Source organism: Temnothorax nylanderi, unplaced genomic scaffold (genome assembly GCF_030848795.1).
Source record: "Temnothorax nylanderi isolate EJ_2023f unplaced genomic scaffold, tnyl_v1.0 TNYL_tig0432_pilon, whole genome shotgun sequence".
In the NCBI taxonomy this organism is placed as follows: domain Eukaryota; kingdom Metazoa; phylum Arthropoda; class Insecta; order Hymenoptera; family Formicidae; genus Temnothorax; species Temnothorax nylanderi.
Genome location: NW_027249494.1, coordinates 105425 through 129811, shown reverse-complemented (window position 1 = coordinate 129811; position 24387 = coordinate 105425). Strand labels below are relative to the sequence as shown.

Below are 24387 nucleotides of genomic sequence, written 5' to 3'. Positions count from 1 at the left end.
GTCGAATTTATTGTTGCCGCTTTTTCCGCGATGCTGATTGGTTTTCTCGCTGCGCTTACTTCATTTGCAGCTGTCATCGTATATTTTGACAGTTGTGTGTATCAAGAAATTAATAGTGTAATAGTAATAGCATAATGTTAAAGCTAAATAGCGCGCGCGAAGCGCGCGTCTGTGGTGCTAGTCTGTAACTAAAAGTACTATGCAATTGTTTTATTGTGGTTAAAATAAAATTTCGAGCATAACACATAAAAATCACTATAGTTATGAGAGTTTTCGTCTCTTACTGCCAGAAGGTCCAGGATTGTTAGAAACGTTCATCGCCGCATTCTCAGGGTAAATTTCTCTAAATTTTTGATGCACTCTCACATTTTTCAGTCCGACAATAAGAGCTGCCTTTCCGTCCTGTCTTTTTTCACTACTATTAATTCAAGAACTGATACCTATAATGATTTTTAAATATATTTAACGCAAAATATTTTTTGAAGGTACATTAGTATATTTTAATCTTAAAATTATTTCGTAATGTCTTATAAATTTAAGAAATTTTTATTTGCTTAACTGATACCTTTTTCTTTAACGTCGTCAATAGCTCCACTTTATAAATCATTACCGCAAATAAAACAAACATTTTCGTTTTCCATAATTAATTTATAAGCACGATGCTGTCAAACGATGCTGCTCGTGTAACGTTTTCTTACGTGAATAAGAAACAACAAGAAAGGTCAGAAAATAAGCCGAAAATGTGTACCGTTAAAATAGGAGAAATGATAAGAAAAGTCCGCGTACTTTTCTATTGTCACGCACCACAACAACATAGAAAACTAAAGCCTCATACACAGGTGCGAAGCAACTATCGGGGCCTCGTAGTATTGAGCATGATTTGAATATTTTGCGTGACAAGTAGGAGGTTGCAAATTCGACATTATGTGTAAATGTATTTTTAATTTGTTTCCCTGGATTTGCAACACTTTTGTATTAATTTTGTAACACAAAATTAGTCATTAATAAGTTGCAATAATTTGCGTAACTAGTAGAGGGTTGCAAATTTATATTTGGATAAGGGAAGACATTTGAAGCACTCCGTAAAATTTGCAAAACTTTTGCAATTTTTTCACGCTTGTAAAAAGTGCAAAATAATAATTGTTGCTAATTTTTCACTGTTGCGGACCTTGTCCGAGGTTGCAAACTTAACAGCTTGTGACGAAAAATAATCTCAACGTTTGCAACCAATTTGCAAAACTTTTGCAATTTTTTGGCAAAATTACGACCAAATAAACAATTGTTCCATCATTGATTTAAAAAATATATATTGCGTGCAACATAGAAGGTTGCAAATTGACACAACTGTTCGGGGCAATTGTAAAAGTTATTCTATCGGTTTGCAGCACTTTTGCAATTTTTTCCTCCAGGTTATAAATAAAAACGTTATTTTACAATAAATTTCAATGTTGCGCGTCTCGAAATAGGTTGCAAATCTAACACATTGTGGAAAATATTACAATAGACATTGCTTTAAGTTTGCAGGACTTTTGCAATTTTTTTTCGCAAAGTTATAATAAATTAACATTTTTTTGCAATGTTTAACATGTTCCGGACCTCGGAGATGGTTGCAAAATGAGATTTATTGTTATTTCAACTCACTCAATATTCCATCAAAATTTAAAAACTTTTGTAATTAAAGTTAAATTTTCGAATTTTAGTGTCTTTACTGACTGGCCTATAATTGCGTGTTCAAAATGCGCTCATTCAAATGCGTAATTAATGCAAATTGAGCATTTGATTTATAAATGACAGGTTTTATAAAATATATTTGCGCTCCTTGGGTTGATACAGATATAAAATCTCGAAAACAGCTCCAATTCTTTCACAAATTTTTTACATGTTACCAATGTATATGTTGCAGAGATTTCGTATAATTCATATTACTTATATATATAGATATATATAATAGATATATATAATAGATATATAAATATAATAGATATATATAATAGATATATAAATATAAATAAAATTTATATAATTTTATCTATATATATAAGTACCGTCGTCTGTATGTATGTATGTATGAAAGAGATGGAGAGATGGAAAGAATTTAAGATACATACCTTTTTTCTTTGTCTCTCTCTCTCTCTCTCTCTCTCTCTCTCTCTCTCTCTCTCTCTCTCTCTCTCTCTCTCTCTCTCTCTCTCTCTCTCTCTCTCTCTCTCTCTCTCTCTCTCTCTCTCTCTCTCTCTCTCTCTCTCTCTCTCTCTCTCTCTCTCTCTCTCTCTCTCTCTCTCTCTCTCTCTCTCTCTCTCTCTATTTCTCTCTTTCTTATAATGTTCTCTTTTTGTCTTTTCCTTGCGATTTGTCTTTGATCGATTGCATAAAAAACTGTATCTTTTCTGTATGCTAACTCTAGACACACAAAATATAATCGCTCGTGATAGTCACGAATTGAAGTGACTGGTTTATCAATTGACATATAATATGTGAAAGTAGCAACTTATCCTACATATCTTATCTATATATATTTCATTTAAAACTGATCAACCTATGAACGATATCATTTGTTAAATTTATATTTATTTTTATGAAAAGGATTTATTTATTATTAATTTTATTACATTTATTTACTATTATTAAAAAATATAAATATTATTGAAAGGAATTTTATTTTACACCCACGAAATATACGTTTTGCAAGATTGAATAAAACTCAATTAATTATTAATTAATATTTATAATTACAATTTTTGTAATCTTCCATTTCCTTCGTCCGATCTTCTGAGATCAAAATATTTATATCGTTAGATATCGCAGTGCGTAGTTAAGGGTCGTCCAAAATTATTATAATTTTATACACATCATCGGAAACCTCATTTTGACGTAGAACTACGTCTTTGTCGACAGTAAGGAGGGGTATAAGGGGGGTATAAGGGAGGGGGTATAAGGGGGGGTATAAAAGGGGGGTAGGGGGGTATAAGGGGGGGAAGAAAGGGGGGTAAATCTAGGCACAGCCTGCAACGAATGCAACGAAAATATGTCACACTTTGAACGTTTGTATCTTCGAAACTAATAATCGTAGAATAATTAATAACATCTCATTTTAAAGCTTAAGAAGTCCCATTTATGATAAGACAAGTCGGAACTTTCCACTTCTTACCTCTTCGATGCAGTAGCGTTAGAAAGTTTAGCTCTTGTGCTATTTTCGAATGCAACGAAAATATGTCACACTTTGAACGTTTATATCTTCGAAACTAATAATCGTAGACTAATAAATGACATCTCATTTTAAAGCTTAAGAAGTCCCATTTATGATAAAACAAGACCGGAACTCTCTATTTATAACCGATTTTCTTGAAATGGAATTATTATAAGAACCTGACGTCTGTCTGTATGTCTGTCTGTCTGTCTGACCGTAAACTATTCATTCGTTAATAGACCGAATTTTAAAGAATTATGTATGAAATAGGGGTAGAATTTTCCGGAAATGACGGTGGTGGGGTTACTTTTTCGATACCGATTTTTTTTAAACCGGTTGTGCAGTTTTTTGTTACTAGTGACTAGTGACAGTCTTAGAACATATATAACTGAAAGGGGGGCGCATTGCCTATATCGCCAGTGGAATAATCTTGTTACTGTGCCTGGACAGTAGACGTAGTTCTACGTTGTTGGTTGCAGCACAGTTGTTACTGTGCCTGTTTGATTTTTTTTTTTAGCAATTTTTCTAATTCTATTACATTCTTTAGTTCTTTCTACCCCTATCTATATAATTCTTTCAGATTTGGTCAATTATTTCCCGAGAAATTATAAAAATTTCTGAACTGGTTTTCAAAAAGATCGGTAACGAAAAATACACATCATGGCAATCCGCGGGAAATTCTACCCTTATTTCATATTTCCCGAGAAATTTGAAAAATTTCTGAACCAGTTTCCAAAAAGATCGGTAACGAAAAATTATACACTCTAAGTACTCCCCGGAAAATTCTACCCCTGTTTCATATACAATTTTTTGAGATTCGGTCAATTAATTTCCGAAAAATTGGAAAATTTCGGTACCGGCTTCCAAAAAGATCGGTAACAAAAAATTATACATTTTATGGCACTCCCCGGAAAATTCTATCCCTGTTTGATCTATAAATCTTTAAGATTCGGTCAATTATTTCCCTAAAAATTGTAAAAATTTCTTATTAATTAAGAGCACCTTTGATATTCTTTTTCCTCAAACTCTAACCTACATCTTCGAATTCTTTTTTAAAAAATAAAAAATCTATATATATAAGTACCGTCGTAATAAATAATATTATAGATGCAGATTAGCATATTGTCAAATATTTCAAAAATGTACCCTTATATTAAAGTCTATCTATATATTGTATAAGTACCGTCGTCTGTATGTATGTATGTATGAAAGAGATGGAGAGATGGAAAGAATTTAAGATACATACCTTTTTTCTTTGTCTCTCTCTCTCTCTCTCTCTCTCTCTCTCTCTCTCTCTCTCTCTCTCTCTCTCTCTCTCTCTCTCTCTCTCTCTCTCTCTCTCTCTTTCTTATAATGTTCTTTTTTTGTCTTTTCCTTGCGATTTGTCTTTGATCGATTGCATAAAAAACTGTATCTTTTCTGTATGCTAACTCTTGACACACAAAATATAATCGCTCGTGACAGTCACGAATTGAAGTGACTGGTTTATCAATTGACATATAATATGTGAAAGTAGCAACTTATCCTACATATCTTATCTCCAGAATGTTCGGGAGGCGATCTCGACGAGATCGTCCCGATTTGAATTGTAGGCCAGTCAGTAAAGACACTAAAATTCGAAAATTTAACTTTAATTACAAAAGTTTTTAAATTTTGATGGAATATTGAGTGAGTTGAAATAACAATAAATCTCATTTTGCAACCATCTCCGAGGTCCGAAACATGTTAAACATTGCAAAAAAATGTTAATTTATTATAACTTTGCGAAAAAAATTGCAAAAGTCCTGCAAACTTAAAGCAATGTCTATTGTAATATTTTCCACAATGTGTTAGATTTGCAACCTATTTCGAGACGCGCAACATTGAAATTTATTGTAAAATAACGTTTTTATTTATAACCTGGAGGAAAAAATTGCAAAAGTGCTGCAAACCGATAGAATAACTTTTACAATTGCCCCGAACAGTTGTGCCAATTTGCAACCTTCTATGTTGCACGCAATATATATTTTTTAAATCAATGATGGAACAATTGTTTATTTGGTCGTAATTTTGCCAAAAAATTGCAAAAGTTTTGCAAATTGGTTGCAAACGTTGAGATTATTTTTCGTCACAAGCTGTTAAGTTTGCAACCTCGGACAAGGTCCGCAACAGTGAAAAATTAGCAACAATTATTATTTTGCACTTTTTACAAGCGTGAAAAAATTGCAAAAGTTTTGCAAATTTTACGGAGTGCTTCAAATGTCTTCCCTTATCCAAATATAAATTTGCAACCCTCTACTAGTTACGCAAATTATTGCAACTTATTAATGACTAATTTTGTGTTACAAAATTAATACAAAAGTGTTGCAAATCCAGGGAAACAAATTAAAAATACATTTACACATAATGTCGAATTTGCAACCTCCTACTTGTCACGCAAAATATTCAAATCATGCTCAATACTACGAGGCCCCGATAGTTGCTTCGCACCTGTGTATGAGGCTTTAGTTTTCTATGTTGTTGTGGTGCGTGACAATAGAAAAGTACGCGGACTTTTCTTATCATTTCTCCTATTTTAACGGTACACATTTTCGGCTTATTTTCTGACCTTTCTTGTTGTTTCTTATTCACGTAAGAAAACGTTACACGAGCAGCATCGTTTGACAGCATCGTGCTTATAAATTAATTATGGAAAACGAAAATGTTTGTTTTATTTGCGGTAATGATTTATAAAGTGGAGCTATTGACGACGTTAAAGAAAAAGGTATCAGTTAAGCAAATAAAAATTTCTTAAATTTATAAGACATTACGAAATAATTTTAAGATTAAAATATACTAATGTACCTTCAAAAAATATTTTGCGTTAAATATATTTAAAAATCATTATAGGTATCAGTTCTTTAATTAATAGTAGTGAAAAAAGACAGGACGGGAAGGCAGCTCTTATTGTCGGACTGAAAAATGTGAGAGTGCGTCAGAAATTTAGAGAAATTTACCCTGAGAATGCGGCGATGAACGTTTCTGACAATCCTGGACCTTCTGGCAGTAAGAGACGAAAACTCTCATAACTATAGTGATTTTTATGTGTTATGCTCGAAATTTTATTTTAACCACAATAAAACAATTGCATAGTACTTTTAGTTACAGATTGTTGCATTTGGGAAAACTTAGAACTCGAGAGTGTCTTGTTCCCTTTTTCAATTCTGCAAAAATCGTAAAGTAGTTGTATTTTGTATAAAGAAATCATCATTTTCCTAACTCTTCAAAACTTTCTAAATGTAACAATCGTCGGAGTCAAAATATTGTATTCGATCTCCTTAACTCACATTCCATCAATAAATACTCAGTACATTAATACAATCATCGAAAAGTAAAGAAAAATATATTTGATTTGAATATTTTGCGTGACAGATAGAAGGTTGCAAATTCGACATTTTGTGTAAATGTATTTTTAATTTGTTTCCCTGAATTTGCAACACTTTTGCATTAATTTTGTAACACAAAATTAGTCATTAATAAGTTGCAATAATTTGCGTAACTAGTAGAGGGTTGCAAATTTATATTCGGATAGGGGAAGACATTTGAAGCACTCCGTAAAATTTGCAAAACTTTTGCAATTTTTTTACGCTTGTAAAAAGTGCAAAATAATAATTGTTACTAATTTTTCAAGGTTGCGGACCTTGTCCGAGGTTGCAAACTTAACAGCTTGTGACGAAAAATAATCTCGACGTTTGCAACCAATTTGCAAAACTTTTGCAATTTTTTTGGCAAAATTACGACTGAATAAACAATTGTTCCATCATTGATTTAAAAAAAAATATGTTGCGTGTAACATAGAAGGTTGCAAATTGGTACAGCTGTTCGGGGCAGTTGTAAAAGTTATTCTATCGGTTTGCAGCACTTTTGCAATTTTTTCCTCCAAGTTACAAACAAAAACGTTATTTTATAAAAAATTTTAATGTTGCGCGCCTCGAAATAGGTTGCAAATCTTATACATTGCGGAAAATATTACAATAGACATTGCTTTAAGTTTGCAGGACTTTTGCAATTTTTTTCGCAAAGTTATAATAAATTAACGTTTTTTGCAATGTTTAGCATGTTCCGGACCTCGGAGATGGTTGCAAAATGAGATTTATTGTTATTTCAACTCACCCAATATTCCATCAAAATTTGAAAACTTTTGTAATTAAAGTGAATTGATTGTCTTTAATGACTGGCCTATTGCCGGAATTCGCTCAGAGATGAGCGCGAAAACGGTCGGTTGCGCGAGCTTTGAGCCTCGCTGAAGGATGTGGAGCGGGAAGAAACTTGAAGCCTCGTGATTCACACACAACAGCGTTTATTTCGTGCACGCAATGGAGCAGAGCGACGCCCGACGCGCCTCACATATATCTGGTCGGAGTAGGCTGAGTATCGGAGATCTTGCTGTCGGAATCTCGCGCGTCGTAAGTGCTCGCGTCGGAAATCTTGATCACGGCGAAGCTCCGGGCGTCGGCGTCCACGTTACAGTCAGCACACGATTTGCACGCTCACACAAGATATGTCGCACGCACACAAGAGTTTAATAGCGAAAATTGTCGTCGAGACAAGCGGTATAGGCTCTGATCTGAACGAGTCGACGAGTCGAGAGATTCTTCCCGCTCCACATCCTTCAGCGAGGCTCAAAGCTCGCGCAACCGACCGTTTTCGTGCTCATCTCTGAGCGAATTCCGGCAATTCAAATCGGGACGATCTCGTCACTCTATATATATTTCATTTAAAACTGATCAACCTATGAACGATATCATTTGTTAAATTTATATTTATTTTTATAGCCTCGTAAAAACCTCCGGGTCTTCTGGATGATCAGGTCCAGAAACGTAGAATGTGGTATTTTTTTTATTCTATTCCTGTACTTAAAGGTGTAATGCGACAAGACTATTTTGAACAATATCTTCTCTTAGTAACAGCAATAACTATACTTAATAGTGAAAAAATTACTTCATTAATGATAAATGTAGCTGAAAATTTTTTAAAGAAATTTGTTAGAGAGTTTGAAATATTATATGGTTTAAATTTTTGTTCAATTAATATACATCAATTGCTTCATTTAGCAGACTGTGTAAAAAGACTTGGACCATTATGGGCGTTTTCGTGTTTTGAATTAGAAAATATTAATAGTCAATTATTGAAATTAGTTCATGGAACAGGCCACATTGATACACAAATTGCTAAATCTCATGATCGCTATATTAAAATGATACGATTAATAGATGAAGTACCTGAAAGTCCTATCCGATATTTTTGTGTAAATCGAAAAAAACAGGTTAAAATTATTGAAAGAGTTTCCGAAAGTTCTTTTAGTGTCGGTACATATCAAATTATACTATTAATACCCAACGATCTCATTAATATATTACGTAATCTTCGAATTCCTGGAAATGTAGTAATTCATAAATATTTCCGTTTATTAAAGAATGGAAAATTATACATATCACAAACATACCAAAGAAATTTAGAAACTCAATCTTATATTATTCAATATGTAAACAATAATCTATTTCTATTAGGATCAATTATTTATTTTATTAAAATTAGTAATTGTAATTGCATAAGACTTTGTCGATGTAATGGAGATCATTACGCTGTAATTAAAAAAACTATAACAGACTATATATTACATGTTGAAGGAGATAATTTTATATACGATAACAATACTTTTTTACATAAATGTCACGTACAAAATAATATTGAATTAATTCCTATTGACAATATTGTTGCACCTTGTATTCACATGATTATTTATTAATAATGAAATGTATGTAGGTATTCCTGTAAATCAACAAGAACTTGAATGATGATGTTAACTTAACAACCAGAAATCTTTCCTGCAATTCTTAAATTGTAATAATAATTATATCTTCAATAATTTTATGTAATAAAATATTTCTGTTTTATAAAAACTAATACGTTTTGCTTGTCTTCCTTATAAATATTATATATTTTAACATATTTAAATTTCTATATTTATTTTATTTTATTGTAAAAAAATTCAAAAATAATTTTAAAAAGAAGAGAGTTTTGATTTAACTATATTTAATTTACTTATATTACAAAAGATTAAGAAGAATTTAGAAGTATCACAGTAGGATGAGTACCAATCCATCAAAGTAAAATTTATAGATTTTAAGTAGTAGCTGTAGGTTAAATAGAATCAATAGAGGTTGTTATAGGTTTCAGAGTACTAAAGTAGACGTTAAGTTGAATCTGAGGTCGAAAGTAGGATCAAAATTTCAACTCGGAGGCTTCAGAGTACCAAAGTAGACGTTAAACTGAATACTGAGGTTGAAAGTAGGATCAAAATTTCGACTCGGGCGATGCCACCGGAATTCTGGAAATTCTCCATATTTGAAAAACCCATTGATAGAGAAATTAAGTGCACTCCTAGTGCATGGAATTTTTGTAATAAAATTGATTACAGGTGACTTTATTTATTATTGTTACATGGCAAAAAAAATGATTTTTAATCTTTATTTAATTTTCCACAATATATTCTCTTCTATATTATATCTAATGGCAAAGTTCCCCCCAAATTGTGTTTTTTAATAATATAATTGCAGAATAAAACAGTGTACCAGAGTTACAATGGAAGATCTACTGTAGTCTACACAATATGAAATGGCGCATTTGCATATGTATTCAAGTAACAACGTTGGGCTATTCGACAACGTCGTGACAATTCGACCATAAGTTTTGGTCGTTTCTACATTGATTTAACCTTTGATACTTTTACATTAAGCATCTCATTTTTATTCAACTAGACACCACATTGCAGACGCGCACTTCGCGCGCGCTATTCACCTTTAACATTATATGACGCTGTTATTCAAGTCATTCTACGCAGATTATAAATAATTGTGTAATAATAATAATTTAATAAAAGCGAGATTTAGATCACTTGGACTAATAAGATATATATTATAGCTTATTTATATATTTAGTATCAAATAATTATAAGAGGATAGATCTCTTACTAGTTAAATTTCTAGTAAAGTAATAGTAAAAAAATTTCTACTCTTATAATGACCTCAACTTCCACTTCTTGTCCATTCATGCACCCAAACGCTGTGAGCGTGTTTATCTGCAAATGTCATGAAATAGAAGTCAAGGTATTTATTATTTCATGAATGAGATAATGAGGTTCTACCTGGCATTGTATCGACTCTGATTACGAACTTGGTGTTATTGAACATAAATACTTCATCACCGACCAGACGAAACATACCTCCCGTAACTTAGCCGGTCAACTTCGACTTTATTAATTTTTTTTTTTTTTAATCGTTTGTTGGTCGTTTGTTGGTGATTGTTGGACTAATTACAACGTTTGTTGGTTCTTAATTTTTTTTTAAATTAAAAAAGAAAAATTAGCCTTAAGTTAGCCGGACAAGTTTTATTTTTAATTTAAAAAAAGCCTAATCGATGCGTAATCGTTTGCTGATGATTGTTGGTCTAATTTTAGCGTTTGTTGGTTTATTATTAGTCTTAAAAACGAAAAAAAAACGAAAAATTATCTCACATTAAAGTAATCGAAGATTGGTTTATTTGCCTACGACTTAAGGTTTATTTCTATCAATTTAAGGCTAACATCTATAAAACTGGCTATGAATACGGGCCTTAACATCGGCAGAAAATCATTCGTATGTATTTAGCCGGAAATGAACGTCTTTTTAAAGAATCTCTATATGAAATCGTTTGTATTTCGTATGAAGACTTTTGAAGTGCAATTGAAAAGGTTTGTGAGTCATTCGTTTAATTGTAATTAATTATTTATTTTTACACCATGCATTTAGCCGAAATAGATAAATTAATAAAAGTTTTTATATGGAATCGTTTGTATTTTGTATGAAGAGTTATGAAGTGTGATTAAAAAGGTTTGTGAGTCACCCAGATAATTTTAATTAAATATTTATAAACTCGGTAATTAGCCGAAATATAGATTTTTAGTTATTCATGTTAAAAGAAGAAGGCGCTAGTGTTCCCGAAGGTCCGTCTGCAGTCAGAATTAATATAAACGTTTTAAAAATTATTTTATACTGAAATAAATAAATACACAGGCTATAAGCCTGTATAGCTATAAGCGATAGTTGCTAATTGCGTTCCATCTTGAATTTTTTTTACAGTCGTTTATTAGGATTGCCCTGCTTTTAAATTGAACGCTTTTAAATGTATTATTATTAAACTACTGATATCGATATATTATTAGTAATTTAATATTAAAGCTTGACAGAGTGACGTAAACTAATTCGCTCATAGTATTAACAAGTATTATACGTTCAAATTCTCGAAAGCTATAGCTTCTTTACTATGCTCTCTCTTTATGTCGATCGATTCGGATAAAAATCTCCGAAGTCTTTCTTTCTCTCGCGATATTCCTGATACATAATCCTAGAGTAAAACTGTACAAAAGCTCTACGAAAGTGGCGATATTTTTCAAGGATCTGGTTCGAGTCTCGGCTCTTGGGGAAGGTGCGCATGTAGAAAGAGTACGTCAAGACAGTTTATCCTGCTAAATGGTTATCAATTCTCTATAAGTTCTGTATTGTTTACACATAAATTATAGAATATCTAAACGTTTCTTTTTTTTCGATGTCCTGCGAAATTGTACAATAGAGTTACAAATAAAAATAAAGCCACACTTTACGTATATTCAGTCTTTGCTAATGTTACATAATAACGTGCAAAAGAACTAACAGACTATTTAAGAGGCTATTTAAGAATTTTAATCAAGATACTGGAAGCATAAAACTGTTCAGCTAGCTTTACACAAGATATTGGTCTTCTTCTTTATGAAATCGTCAAATTATGATTATGATACATTTCTACATTATCACCAGCATCGAATCTAATCTTATTTATCGTGATACTCTTGAGAAACTGTTAATCCATTGTCTTAATAAACTCGATCGCGGCGCAGAACTGCGTCCACCAATATTGTTCCTCTCCCTCCAATCGATTCCCGTAAAAGCTGTCTACATATTGAACAGTCGATACAACGACGGCGGATTAGTCTGAAATTAAGCACACGTTAACAATCACTCTTCTTGCTAAAATCACATATTCTCTTTTCAATCGCATACCTTGATTATGACATAGACCAGCACGGGAGTCAGATCGTCGGCAGCAGGTATGCCTCTTTCCGACGCCATGGAGAGGAGATTCATGATGGTAGTCGCGCAACGAAATACACACTGCAACTTATCCCTAGGAGTCTTATACGCCGATATCACAGCCAATTCAGCCTGCGCCCATGACCAGGAACATTCGTAATGATAAACATTTGGAATGCGTAGGTCCTTGTGATTTGGAGTTACGACTTTCGCCAACTTTTTTATGTGATCCTGAAGAAGCTGGTCCCTATATACATCTCCATCTTCATTTAGATAGAGCGCATTGTGGTATACCCGTGCCATGACGGTTCTTTCCACCACAACTCTCGCCAAATCTAACTGGTTGGTGCTCGCCGCTGAAAGTAAGAAGTAAGTTCAGACGTCTCTGAGCACTCCGCTAAGATCAATTGCGAGATAATTAATTATATTCATGTACATTGCCAGATCGGATCGTTGTCCATTTCCGCGTGGACCTTTCCTAGAAAATTATCCACGAGATCCTGTTTCTCGTCAGCTAGCGTAAGCTTTTTAAACTCTTCGCAGAAACGCAGGAGGAAAGCCTCCTTTTTTTCCAAAAATACCCTCACACAAACGGATACAAGATGATTATTGATAGCATCCTGATCGCACTTAACTCGCACGCATAATCTGGAAAATATTATTATTAAACGGTTAACATCTTACATTTAAACATATTTTACATTTACTTATACATTACATACAAAGATGATATTTATATATAAACAGTACCTATCTAAGTGAGCTAATGTCGACAGCAATCCTTGACGACATCTGATTAAATATGCGATATAAGGAGATCGTTTTTGATAATCCTCTCGAAGTGATTTGAAGAGCTTTCTACATCCATCGTCATTAAATAGACGCACGCAACGTAAAGTTTCATGAAGATGAGCTATTAATGCCCTATCCTGCAGGTTTATAGCTTCTGCCAATTGTAGTTGTAAAAACGCAACCAGTTCGTTTTCTTTCTGCGACCAACAATGTCTCTGTAATAAAATTTTATATGCCAATATTTGAACATTAAGTAATTAAGTAATCCATAAAAAAATCACACTTTGTTTTGTACGCCATGATTAAAAAATAATACAATAAATACCTCTGAAGTATTCCATGGAATGTGTTGAAGGTCAGCAGTGCTAAGTACTAAGTACCATACGTAATTTTCTTTTAGCATCCGCAAAAGCATAAGAGAGTTCTACATTATTCGGATCGATTGAAAGTCTTTCGTCTTCCACCTCTTTTGTACGGGACTGATTGCTTTCGACCGAGGCTGTATCGCTAGCTGCGCTTGGCTTTCTTCTGTATTTTGCTAATATATCATCGGTAGTATCTGAAATTAATCAAAAGAACAATTTATTACTGTCTAAAACTTGCAGGAAAACTTTTCCTTTTTTTTAGCATTACTTTCCGATTTATCTTCGATTCGATTCTACAAAACTATTAAAACAGAAACCGTTTATATTGTAACAAAATAATATACAATAATTGTTAACAGTTATTTATTAATATCTTACCGCCCGCGACATTACCGGATGATGTTACATCTTCCAACATAATCTTGCGTAATCTGTGCCTGCACACATCGACGCCGTCACCACCAGCTTCTCGATCGAAACATCTGTCGTCCGTCACGCGGATTGCTTTACCTCTACGATTTCTCAATGACAATTTTAATTTACCAGGAGCATTCTCTGGACTTAGCTTGGCTTCAGTTTCGCCGTTTGCTATGACAGAACCCTCCTGCTGATGTTCCCCATCAAAAGCCTCACATTCTCTTCCTCCGCCTGAGTCTCCATTCGCGCGAAGAGCACGTTGATCATCTGCGTGAGAGTCGCATGGGCTGTTGTTTGATTCATCAGGTTGCGCGATGCCAAGTAAACGTTGTAAACAGTACGAATTGTTAACAATACCGTACCCTCGTGTATCTCCACATGCTGGCTTGTCATTACAGTCAGCAAAGCTTTAATAATCTGCAGCTGCACACCCTCATCGGTCTGTAGACCGGTGAAGCAACCGCAAATTGTCTCGACAATGCGCACAATCAGCAGCTTGTTAGGCTCCGTTGAATCAGGCACATTGCCAGCGAGATGGCCATATGCGATTAACTTCTGCAGGCAGTCCAGTGCTGTGTCATCACAATCCGCGGTGACTTGCTCTGACATGCTAATTCAAATGGCAAGAAGTACTTCTCAGCGGTAATGACATTTGAGTCGCTCTTGGGCTATGGCAGGGCGTTTGAGATAACCTCTTCACCCTGCACAACTGGTACATCTTTGATCTCGTTACGGAGGTCCTCTGCAAGATGGAAATATATGAGTGACAAACTTAATTAGCAACTATCGCTTATAGCTACAGGCTTATTATAGCCTGTATATTTATTTATTTCAGTATAAAATAATTTTTAAAACGTTTATATTAATTCTGACTGCAGACGGACCTTCGGGAACACTAGCGCCTTCTTCTTTTAACATGAATAACTAAAAATCTATATTTCGGCTAATTACCGAGTTTATAAATATTTAATTAAAATTATCTGGGTGACTCACAAACCTTTTTAATCACACTTCATAACTCTTCATACAAAATACAAACGATTCCATATAAAAACTTTTATTAATTTATCTATTTCGGCTAAATGCATGGTGTAAAAATAAATAATTAATTACAATTAAACGAATGACTCACAAACCTTTTCAATTGCACTTCAAAAGTCTTCATACGAAATACAAACGATTTCATATAGAGATTCTTTAAAAAGACGTTCATTTCCGGCTAAATACATACGAATGATTTTCTGCCGATGTTAAGGCCCGTATTCATAGCCAGTTTTATAGATGTTAGCCTTAAATTGATAGAAATAAACCTTAAGTCGTAGGCAAATAAACCAATCTTCGATTACTTTAATGTGAGATAATTTTTCGTTTTTTTTTCGTTTTTAAGACTAATAATAAACCAACAAACGCTAAAATTAGACCAACAATCATCAGCAAACGATTACGCATCGATTAGGCTTTTTTTAAATTAAAAATAAAACTTGTCCGGCTAACTTAAGGCTAATTTTTCTTTTTTAATTTAAAAAAAAATTAAGAACCAACAAACGTTGTAATTAGTCCAACAATCACCAACAAACGACCAACAAACGATTTAAAAAAAAAAAAATTAATAAAGTCGAAGTTGACCGGCTAAGTTACGGGAGGTCGGATCGAGTTACACGACATTTTCCATAAAAGTAGAGGGGATAATGTTGGTACTAACGAAAATCCCTAGGCAACACAATTTAATTTTTGTAGATTAGTAGCACCGCGTAAGTAGTAATCTGTTAAGTTAGAGGAAGCCTTTTTCGAAATATACGTGCACGAATAAAAAATAATCAAACCTTTTTGATACATGCGTGATAATGAAAAGACAGTATTTGTTATTTGTTTTCAAACTTCTATGTAATCTTCGGTATTTCTATTTTCTATTATTGTTAATTTTGTACAAATTATCAAAACTAATAGGAAAAAAGAAAATACAATTATAAATATTTTATTTCCTTTTCTGTTTTTAATTTTCCTTTTCAGTAAATAATTTATATTGTTAGAATTTAAAGAATTGGTCTAACAACTTTTCCAATTACGTTGCATATATATATAAATTATTTTCCTATATGTCAAAATAGTTCACGCATACATTTTCCACGCGAAACGAGGTGCCACATGGGTTCATGACGCGCTTTACAAGCTCGTTTAAGTACATGCGTGGGCGGGGAAATTTTGCTCCCCTGCACCCCCCTCCTCATGCATGTACTTTATAATTTCGCTTTACAACTTAGGGCCGATATCACAGTCTCCGATTAACGTGATTCTCCGATTAAACTCACTCTGCATCTCTTTCTAACTGTCCCCCTAGAAAGAGACAAAAAGACAGTTAGAAAGAGATGCAGAGTGAGTTTAATCGGAGGATCACGTTAAGGCTCCTGTATGCCTATTCTCTAACTTTCTAACGACGATGTCGCTATCGTTATGTAGCGACGATTGTCGCTTGCGCAGACGACACTGTAACGATAAAGCTATTCTGTAACTTAGGCTAACGATACCGTATCGATACAAAATGCGGTACCGACGTCGTTACCGAAACGAGTATACTCTGATTCATATAACTCTATCGCTGTAGTATCCAGCCAATAAAATCTCGTCTTTGAAACATCCTTTCTAATGAGTTTAAGAACGTTAAAATAAGTTGAGGTTAAATAACAAAGGTGCTCGATTTGACTTTCGCGTTTCTACGAATTTCTCTAAGGTGCTATGCTCAACAGTAATTTCTTACCTCAAAATTTAAAATTAAAGTTTATTTCATAGTTAAACTTTACTACATATTCCAAATATTAATACTTTCTTTATATTCGTAGAAAATACAATACAGAACGGGACAAGCAGAAAACGTAAATATGTTACATCACTATAATTAAAGAAAACAAAATAAATTATGTGTATGTTTCCTATTTAAGTTTAAATTGTTATATATATATATATTTATTTATTTATTTACAGGTAGGAATGAAAGAGAATAAAATATAGATTATAATGTTACCGAACAAAATGTAGTAGATAATCCATGTATGTCACAATAAGGTATTATATTAGCTTAAAATTAAATTCAAAAATAATCTTTCGCCAGTGATGAAATAATATAAACTTTTTATTAGTCGGCCTGCCTGGCAATAATTTAATAATTATAACGACGTTTCGACCTCTATTTTGGGTCCTTATCAAGTTAATGCTGAAACAACGTAAATTGCCGGTAATATAAAATAGAAACAAAGCGGATTACAAATTCAACTTACATGGATCAATGTGCGTCAAAATTAAAGTTAAAGTAAATAAAAGTTAAAGTAAATAAAATTAAAATTAAAGTTTGTTATAGTTAAACTTGACTACATATTCCAAACATTAATACTTTCTTTATGTTTTCAAAAAATGCAACACAGAACAGGCCAAGTGAGCGTAAAAAACGTAAATATGTTACAACACTATAATTAAAGAAAAAGAAATAATAAATTATGTGTGTTTTCTATTTAAATCATATCTGGATCGACTATTATCTGAAAAAATATTTGAATTATCTAATAATATAATATTACAGAGATAGTAATACATACATACGTGTGTGTGTGTGTGTGTGTGTTTAATATTATGTATATTGTTTATATAGTTTGCATAACTCTAAATTAATAAATGAGACAAGTATAAAACTTTTGATGATTATTATATTTACTGCTTGAACATTCAAGGAATGATTGCCATGATGATTGACATATGATTCCTCATGAATATGCGGCGCAAGAATATTTATGTATGTACAATCGATGGTTCCAATAGCTCCAGGAAATGGCTGTGCAGCTTGTGCAAATTTATTCTGTACTGCAGCTTTTTCTTGTGCCGTCATAGGAAATTTTAACCATTGGCGTAATAAACGTATATTTATCAAACGTGCCACTTTGCGTATACAACGGCTAGCAGTTGGCTGACTTACTAACTAATTCACATTGGTCTTCAGCTGGTCTTTGATAACTGCCGTGAGCAAAGAAAACAATAGCTACTAACACTTGGAGTTCTGGAGACAAGCCAGTTATACGTTGTTTTTATAAATCTTGTCTCAAAGCATTAACAATTTGCATGACTAAATCTTGAGGAAGTCTAAATTGTGCAATAAATTCATGTCGAGGAAGTTGAAATGGATTTTGATCATCGCGCATCAATCTTCTTTCTACTTTTCTTTCAAGTCTCCTAACTCTTTCTTGTAAGAGTAATACATTCCATGCTAAATATACTTCAGCCATTGTACCTTCAAAATATAGACACGAAAAGATTAATTTATCAAAATTTTTATTAAAAACGTATATGATTTATACTGCATGTAAAGATTATAAGTAAAATATAACCTAAAATTATTTTTTATTTGATTAATTTTAGATATTAAGACATTTGTAATACATATTATTTTCATACTTAATTTTGCTGTAATATTATTTCTTGCGAGCTTTCTTTAATGATATATTTTTATTATATAAAAAATACACTGTATTTACTCGTACACTTTCTATACACTTTACTCGGAGCCACTCAAAGTTATTGGTCGCTATGTCTAGTTATGTTGTCGCTATTGCTTATCGAGGGGTACGAGACCCCTCGATAATCTAACGACAAAGTTCGATATTTTATCGACAACTTTAACGACATTTATCGTTACACTGAATTACGGAATACCACTTTTCGTTATAATGTCGTTAAGTCTGCATATCGATATCCCTAGCTAGTAAAATTGTCGTTAAGAAGTTACAGAATAGGCATACTGGGCACGGTCTTACATACAGGTCTGGAAACTTGTAGGGTGGGGAGTGACTCAGATAGTGAGGCAAAATGGCGAACCTAGGGGTGAGCCAATCAAATTAGGCCGCGGTCCGATGCATGTTCAAAGCGCTATTGGCGTTATTCTATCCTTGTTTATGCCTAATAAATGATAAAGATAGAATGATGCCAATAGCGCTCAGTGTGAATCGGACCGCGGTGTTAGGCAGGTCAAAACCATATATATAATCCAAACAGATGTGCAATCCCGGTAAAAAATTTTTCATATAAAATTATGTATAATTATATATAATTATATAAAATTATATATAATTATATAAAATTATATATCAAATATGTCCATATATTATATAATTTTATATAATTCTATATAATTCTATATAATTACATATATACATAATTTTATATTAAAAATTTTTTTACCGGGAAGATGTAAAAAAAGGAATATTTAGAAAGGAGTACATACAAGAAAGTAACAGACGTATATATACATATATACATATTGATATATACATATATACATATTGATATATAATTTTATATAATTCTATATAATTATACATAATTTTATATAAAAAATTTTTTACCGGGAACGATGTTGCACAGTTTTTTACCTTATGCAAATGCGAAAATGCAATCGACAAAACTGTTCATATAATTCACACTTACATCAATGAGAATTTTTCCATCTGGACTACGCTTCTCTAATTTTCGCACGATGCACGTCGGCTCAAAATGACGCTCACACACGTGTTGCGACGATTTCAATACTGCAATGCCTGGAATTGCAGATTCCCATTTTTTACGCAATTCTTCGTTTTGAGGCACTTTAAAAACGGAAAATTTTTTGTATTGTCCTTAAATTTCTTCCAGCAATTCGGCACAATGCACGCTTTTGGCATTGTATTTACAATTTATGTTAACAATTTAAACAATTGTTAACAATTTTTTATTATTTACAATTTATGTTAACAATTTCCACTGATTTTGATTTTTGACGCACACACGATTACCACCATTTGAACATGGTCACGGTCGGCTCAGTTTCCCGTCCGTCCGATAGGTTCGCTGCAATACTGGGGTCTACGTGCCTCACTAACGGTGACACCCCCCACCACTTAAAAACATAGGAGTTTTCCAGACCTGTATGTAAAGCTGAAATTTCACGCAAGCGAAGAAAAAGCTAGCGTTATCCCCACTCCACCTCACTGTAAAGCCAGCGAAGAAAGCTAACGCTATCGCCTCTATCTTTTTCATGGAGCGAAGAAAAGCTGGAGTATTACCCCTACTTCACGCAATGCAAGTGGCATTGAAAAGCAGAGCTAACGCTACTAACCTAGAAGAAGCAAGACTACGTAATAGATAAAATGGTAGTACTCCAATTATATAGACAGTACATCGGTACGTTTGAAATATTACAGACGTACAGTGGCAGCTACAGTTGCAGCAAGAGGTTGTAAGGGAGACGACGCATAGCCCGCTATAGCTGCTATGTATTTAATGAAAAAAAAAGAAGATACGCGAAGAAAAGGTTTTGGTAGCACCCATTTTCGAAAATCGTGATAAACATAGTTTTTTCTTTGCGTCGGTCCCGAAGTTAATTTGGAGGACATACGATTCCACAATTACTTTCGGATGACCGCAACTCAGTTGGAAGAATTGTTTCAGAACACTTCCGAAATTGGCCGAAAACTACCCTTTTCCCTCGACAATAAACAAACAGCCATAAAACGAAGCCTAAACATACGGGAAAAACAGCCGTTTAACGACTATCGAAAGGAGGTGAAAACGTTCCTTCCGCGTGCAAATCTTACTTTTCGGCCAATTTTACGACTTTCACAAATACGTTAAACGTTAGAGCACAAGCACAGAGCGAATAATAAAGAAATAGCACGCACAACAAAATAGGTTGTCACATGTCACAAAGGACAGAATTGTCCATTGGAGAGAGTGAGAGGAGAGAGTTCTTATTTCTACCGCGACGGTACGTCGCCACCGTCGCTTCGGAGTTCTCGGCTCAGGGACCAGAGGCCCGATTCTCTAATGAGAAACGTATGCGCAAACTCTGCTCTAACAGAAAGGCTGCAAATTGATTGGCTGTCGCACAGTTTTTAGCCAATAATCTTGCAGCTTTTCTGTTAGAGCAGAGTTTACGCGTACGTTTGCCGTTAGAGAATCGGGCCCCAGGAGCCTTAATCGGAGACTGTGATATCGGCCCTTAGGCCCAGTTCAACAGTGGCCAGTTAGCTTAACTAGTAGTTAACTTTCACTCTCTGTCTCTTTCTAACCTCAAAGGTTAGAAAGAGACGAAGAGTGAAAGTTAACTACTAGTTAAGCTAACTGGCCACTGTTGAACTGGGCCTTAGCATGTACTTTAAGTTGTAAAGCGAGTTCCACGCTGCCTACCGGCGGGGTGGGTGCGGGGGAGGGGGGGGCGAAGGCCCGCCCCTCGCACCCCCCCCCCGTGTGTGTGTGTGTGTGTGTGTGTGTGTGTGTCCACGCGAAACGAGGTGCCACATGGGTTCATGACGCGCTTTACAAGCTCGTTTAAGTACATGCGTGGGCGGGGGGATTTTGCTCCCCTGCACCCCCCTCCTCATGCATTACATAGAAGTCGTAAACCAATTACAAATACTGTCCTTTCATTATTACGCATTTGTCAAAAAGGTTTGATTATTTTTTATTCGTGCGCGTATATTTTGAAAAAGGCTTCCTCTAACTAATGGCGTTTTCGATTTGTGACGAACCTGGCTCGGGTTAGTTCATAGACATAGAATACATACATAATATGTATATGTGTTCTATGTCCATGAGCTAACCCGAGCCAGGTTCGTCACAAATCGAAAACGCCATAACAGATTACTACTTGCGCAGTGTTAATAATCTATAAAAATTAAATTGTATCGCCTAGGGATTTTCTTTAGTACCAACATTATCCCCTCTACTTTTATGGAAAATGTCGTGTAACCACGGATCGGTGTGGAAGTGTGGATGTGGTTGTGGTTGTGTGGATCACGGTCAGCCAAGATGGCGAACCTTCGAGGGGGCTGAAGGTATCCGTCACTCGTTCTCGTTCTCGTTCTCGCCCTCGCCCTCGCGTAATCTCCCGCGCGTCGAAGTGAACGGAGTTGGCGTATTATGTCCGCGTATATGTTCTCGCAGAGGCTGTTCACGCCGACGCCACCGGAGCGCGGCAGCTTCCCGCTGGACCATGAGGGCCGTTGCAAGAGCACCATGATCAGGTACATGCGCTGCCTGGCCGAGAATCGCAGTCAGAACACGATGTGCCGCGACATCGCCAAGGAGTACCTTGGCTGCCGCATGGACCACGACTTGATGGCGCGCGAGGATTGGTCCAAGCTCGGCTTCGCCGACAAGATCGAGGGCGCCAAGGAAACGTAACGTCGATAATCGTCCTGGAGAGATCAGAGATCAGATATCCCGTGTATCTCGAAAGAAAGGAGGGGGATTATCTTGGTCGTCGTCGTTATCGTCGTTGTCGTTGTTGTTCATCCCGATTTTCCTCGGAGAATGCCTGGTGCACTCTCTCTCTAGTCTAATCGGTGCTCCTAAAACTTTCGATGTAAATAGGACACCAGACTATAGAGTTTGGTGATTTAGTGTGTTCAAGCGAGAATACGCACTGCCAGCCAGGTGCAACAAGAACTTCCTCTATGCCAGTGTTGTTGAGAAAGAAGTAACAATAAGAACAATAGGTTTAATAAGACCAATTTAAAGGGAGAAAGAGAGAACTGAACGATACTAAAAATCGCGTATATCTACCTTTTATTTTCATAAGAAGAAAGATTGAGAATTAAGTTATATCGCTTGACCACTCGTTGGGTTGGGCTTCTCGAGCTTTAACATAAAGATATCCCTGTAGCTTGTTACGCGGCTGGATTGTGTTGCAACCCAAGTGGCCTAAGAGAGCAAATATCCCATAAATAAAATAGAGAGTTTCGATATTTATCACGTTGAAAACTGAGAGTCTATCAGATACTGCAGAGTCCAGACTGACGTAGAACGGGAGGCAACGCAAAGGTGAAGAAAATGGCGAGCTCCTCCAGGAAGAGAGTATTGATAGGCTGCACCGGTAGCGTTGCCACGATCAAGCTGCCGCAGCTGGTGGAGATGCTGCGACAGAACAATCTGGAGGTGAGGGTGGTCGTGACGGAGAGAGCCAAGCACTTCCTGAAGGACGCCCAGCTGCCGCCTGAGATCCAGGTCTTGTCCGACACGGTGGAGTGGGCCGCCTGGCAGGACCGCGGCGATCCGGTGCTGCACGTAGACCTGGTGAAATGGGCGGACGTGTTCGTGATAGCGCCGTTGGATGCCAACACTCTGGGCAAGATTGCCAGTGGCATATGCGACAATATCGTTACCTGCGTGGCACGCGCATGGGACCCTGCCAAGCCGTTCCTCTTCTGCCCAGCTATGAACACCAAGATGTGGGAGCATCCAATTACAATGCCTCAAGTGAGATGAAAAGAATAGCGCAGAAATTAAAATAAGAGAATGTTAAGATTCTCTCGTTAAAACAAATAAATAGATGAAGTATACGATCCTTTTTATATACATTTGCAGAAAAAATAACATACAGGGAGAAATGTTCCCTTTAATTTTTTGTATTTAAGAAACACCCTGTATACTATTTACTTAAATTGAATTAAATTCAATTCGTGCAGATATTTGTATGTTGAAATTGCATAATTAAAAATGAAAAACTTAATTAAACCAATAACAATGTTGGAAAAATTCTAATAAAAAGAGATAAAGAAGAGTAGTCAAAGATAAACGTAGACATTAAATTTTTTCTGTCTTATATAATTTTTCTATTTTTCTGTTTTTTTAACGAAAAGAGTCATGGAGTTTTGTGCTTTCTCAGGTATCGCTGCTCAAATCCTGGGGCTACAAGGAGGTGCATTGCATAACCAAGATGCTGATGTGCGGCGATGCGGGAATAGGCGCGATGGCCGAGGTGGACACGATCGTGCGATCCGTTCTGCGAGCCTTGAATCCCTGGATGGATCAGTCGGATCTGTGTCCCTAGCAGCGGCTGAGATCGGCCTCCTCGTGCGATCCTCGTCGACGACGCGAGTATCGATGAAGCTCTGTCACGTCGTGAGCGCCGATATCAGGATCTCCAAAGACGCGCTATGGTGCGATTCGAACATACGCTTAATAAAGATACACGCCAAGATGTCGCTTATCTCTAATAAAAAATTGGGAGGAGCCTAAGACCCGAATCTTTCGAACCCGTATACGGATCATGTAATCAAGAATTTACGTTTATTAGCGAAAACATTCATAAATTTTTCTCGAGTTACGTTGTTCACCGAGAATTTCATTCTTTCGTTGCTCTTATAGGACGAACTACGTCATCGTTAGGTCATTGTTAGGTAGGAACCTACGTAAGTTATACGCGAGCGAAATCTGAGTTTGAACGCATCATGGTCGTCATATCCTTTGCTCAACCTGGAATAAATCAATCGTACCGTGAGGAACAAACGAGATAATCGTAATTTTATCTGTCCAGTTGAAATGCGATGTATAAAAATGCTCTAAAGAAAAGGGAAAATTCTGTTGACATATCCTAAAGTTGATCCGCTGGAATGTACAATGCTTTTGTTAAATATATGAACAATATATAAATATATATATATATATATATATATATATAAATTACAAATATACAAGGCGTTCT

The 24387-nt window shown here is 35.1% G+C and overlaps 3 protein-coding genes and 3 long non-coding RNA genes across 7 annotated transcripts; 4 read left to right on the top strand and 2 right to left on the bottom strand.

Moving 5' to 3' along the window:
* Nucleotides 1-10425: 10425 nt before the first annotated feature.
* On the top strand, nucleotides 10426-12121 carry LOC139782647 (uncharacterized). Its single transcript, XR_011720938.1, has 2 exons — nucleotides 10426-10937; nucleotides 11641-12121. It is a non-coding gene; the product is annotated as an uncharacterized lncRNA (long non-coding RNA).
* Nucleotides 11903-15176, bottom strand: LOC139782646 (GTPase-activating protein and VPS9 domain-containing protein 1-like). 2 transcript variants are annotated; one of them, XM_071721659.1, is made up of 7 exons: nucleotides 15023-15176; nucleotides 13848-14628; nucleotides 13430-13663; nucleotides 13063-13319; nucleotides 12749-12960; nucleotides 12283-12668; nucleotides 11903-12213 (listed from the first exon to the last, which is right to left on the bottom strand). In XM_071721659.1, exons 3-7 carry the CDS (start codon nucleotides 13517-13519, stop codon nucleotides 12175-12177), a joined length of 984 nt encoding a protein of 327 aa, XP_071577760.1. In that variant the 5' UTR covers nucleotides 13520-13663; nucleotides 13848-14628; nucleotides 15023-15176; the 3' UTR covers nucleotides 11903-12174. The 2 variants fall into 2 exon arrangements, with proteins under 2 accessions (XP_071577760.1, XP_071577761.1); XM_071721660.1 differs by lacking the exon at nucleotides 15023-15176 and having other exon boundaries at nucleotides 13848-14153; nucleotides 14249-14764.
* Nucleotides 15177-16296: 1120 nt separating this feature from the next.
* LOC139782652 (uncharacterized) lies at nucleotides 16297-17566 on the top strand. Its single transcript, XR_011720941.1, has 3 exons — nucleotides 16297-16614; nucleotides 16724-16756; nucleotides 16866-17566. It is a non-coding gene; the product is annotated as an uncharacterized lncRNA (long non-coding RNA).
* Nucleotides 17564-18667, bottom strand: LOC139782651 (uncharacterized). The gene is made up of 2 exons (XR_011720940.1): nucleotides 18324-18667; nucleotides 17564-18159 (listed from the first exon to the last, which is right to left on the bottom strand). It is a non-coding gene; the product is annotated as an uncharacterized lncRNA (long non-coding RNA).
* Nucleotides 18668-21674: 3007 nt separating this feature from the next.
* Nucleotides 21675-22085, top strand: LOC139782656 (cytochrome c oxidase assembly protein COX19). Its single transcript, XM_071721668.1, has one exon. It carries the CDS (start codon nucleotides 21822-21824, stop codon nucleotides 22083-22085), a length of 264 nt encoding a protein of 87 aa, XP_071577769.1. The 5' UTR covers nucleotides 21675-21821.
* Nucleotides 22086-22733: 648 nt separating this feature from the next.
* On the top strand, nucleotides 22734-24372 carry Ppcdc (phosphopantothenoylcysteine decarboxylase). The gene is made up of 2 exons (XM_071721667.1): nucleotides 22734-23159; nucleotides 23569-24372. Exons 1-2 carry the CDS (start codon nucleotides 22734-22736, stop codon nucleotides 23731-23733), a joined length of 591 nt encoding a protein of 196 aa, XP_071577768.1. The 3' UTR covers nucleotides 23734-24372.
* Nucleotides 24373-24387: the final 15 nt, after the last annotated feature.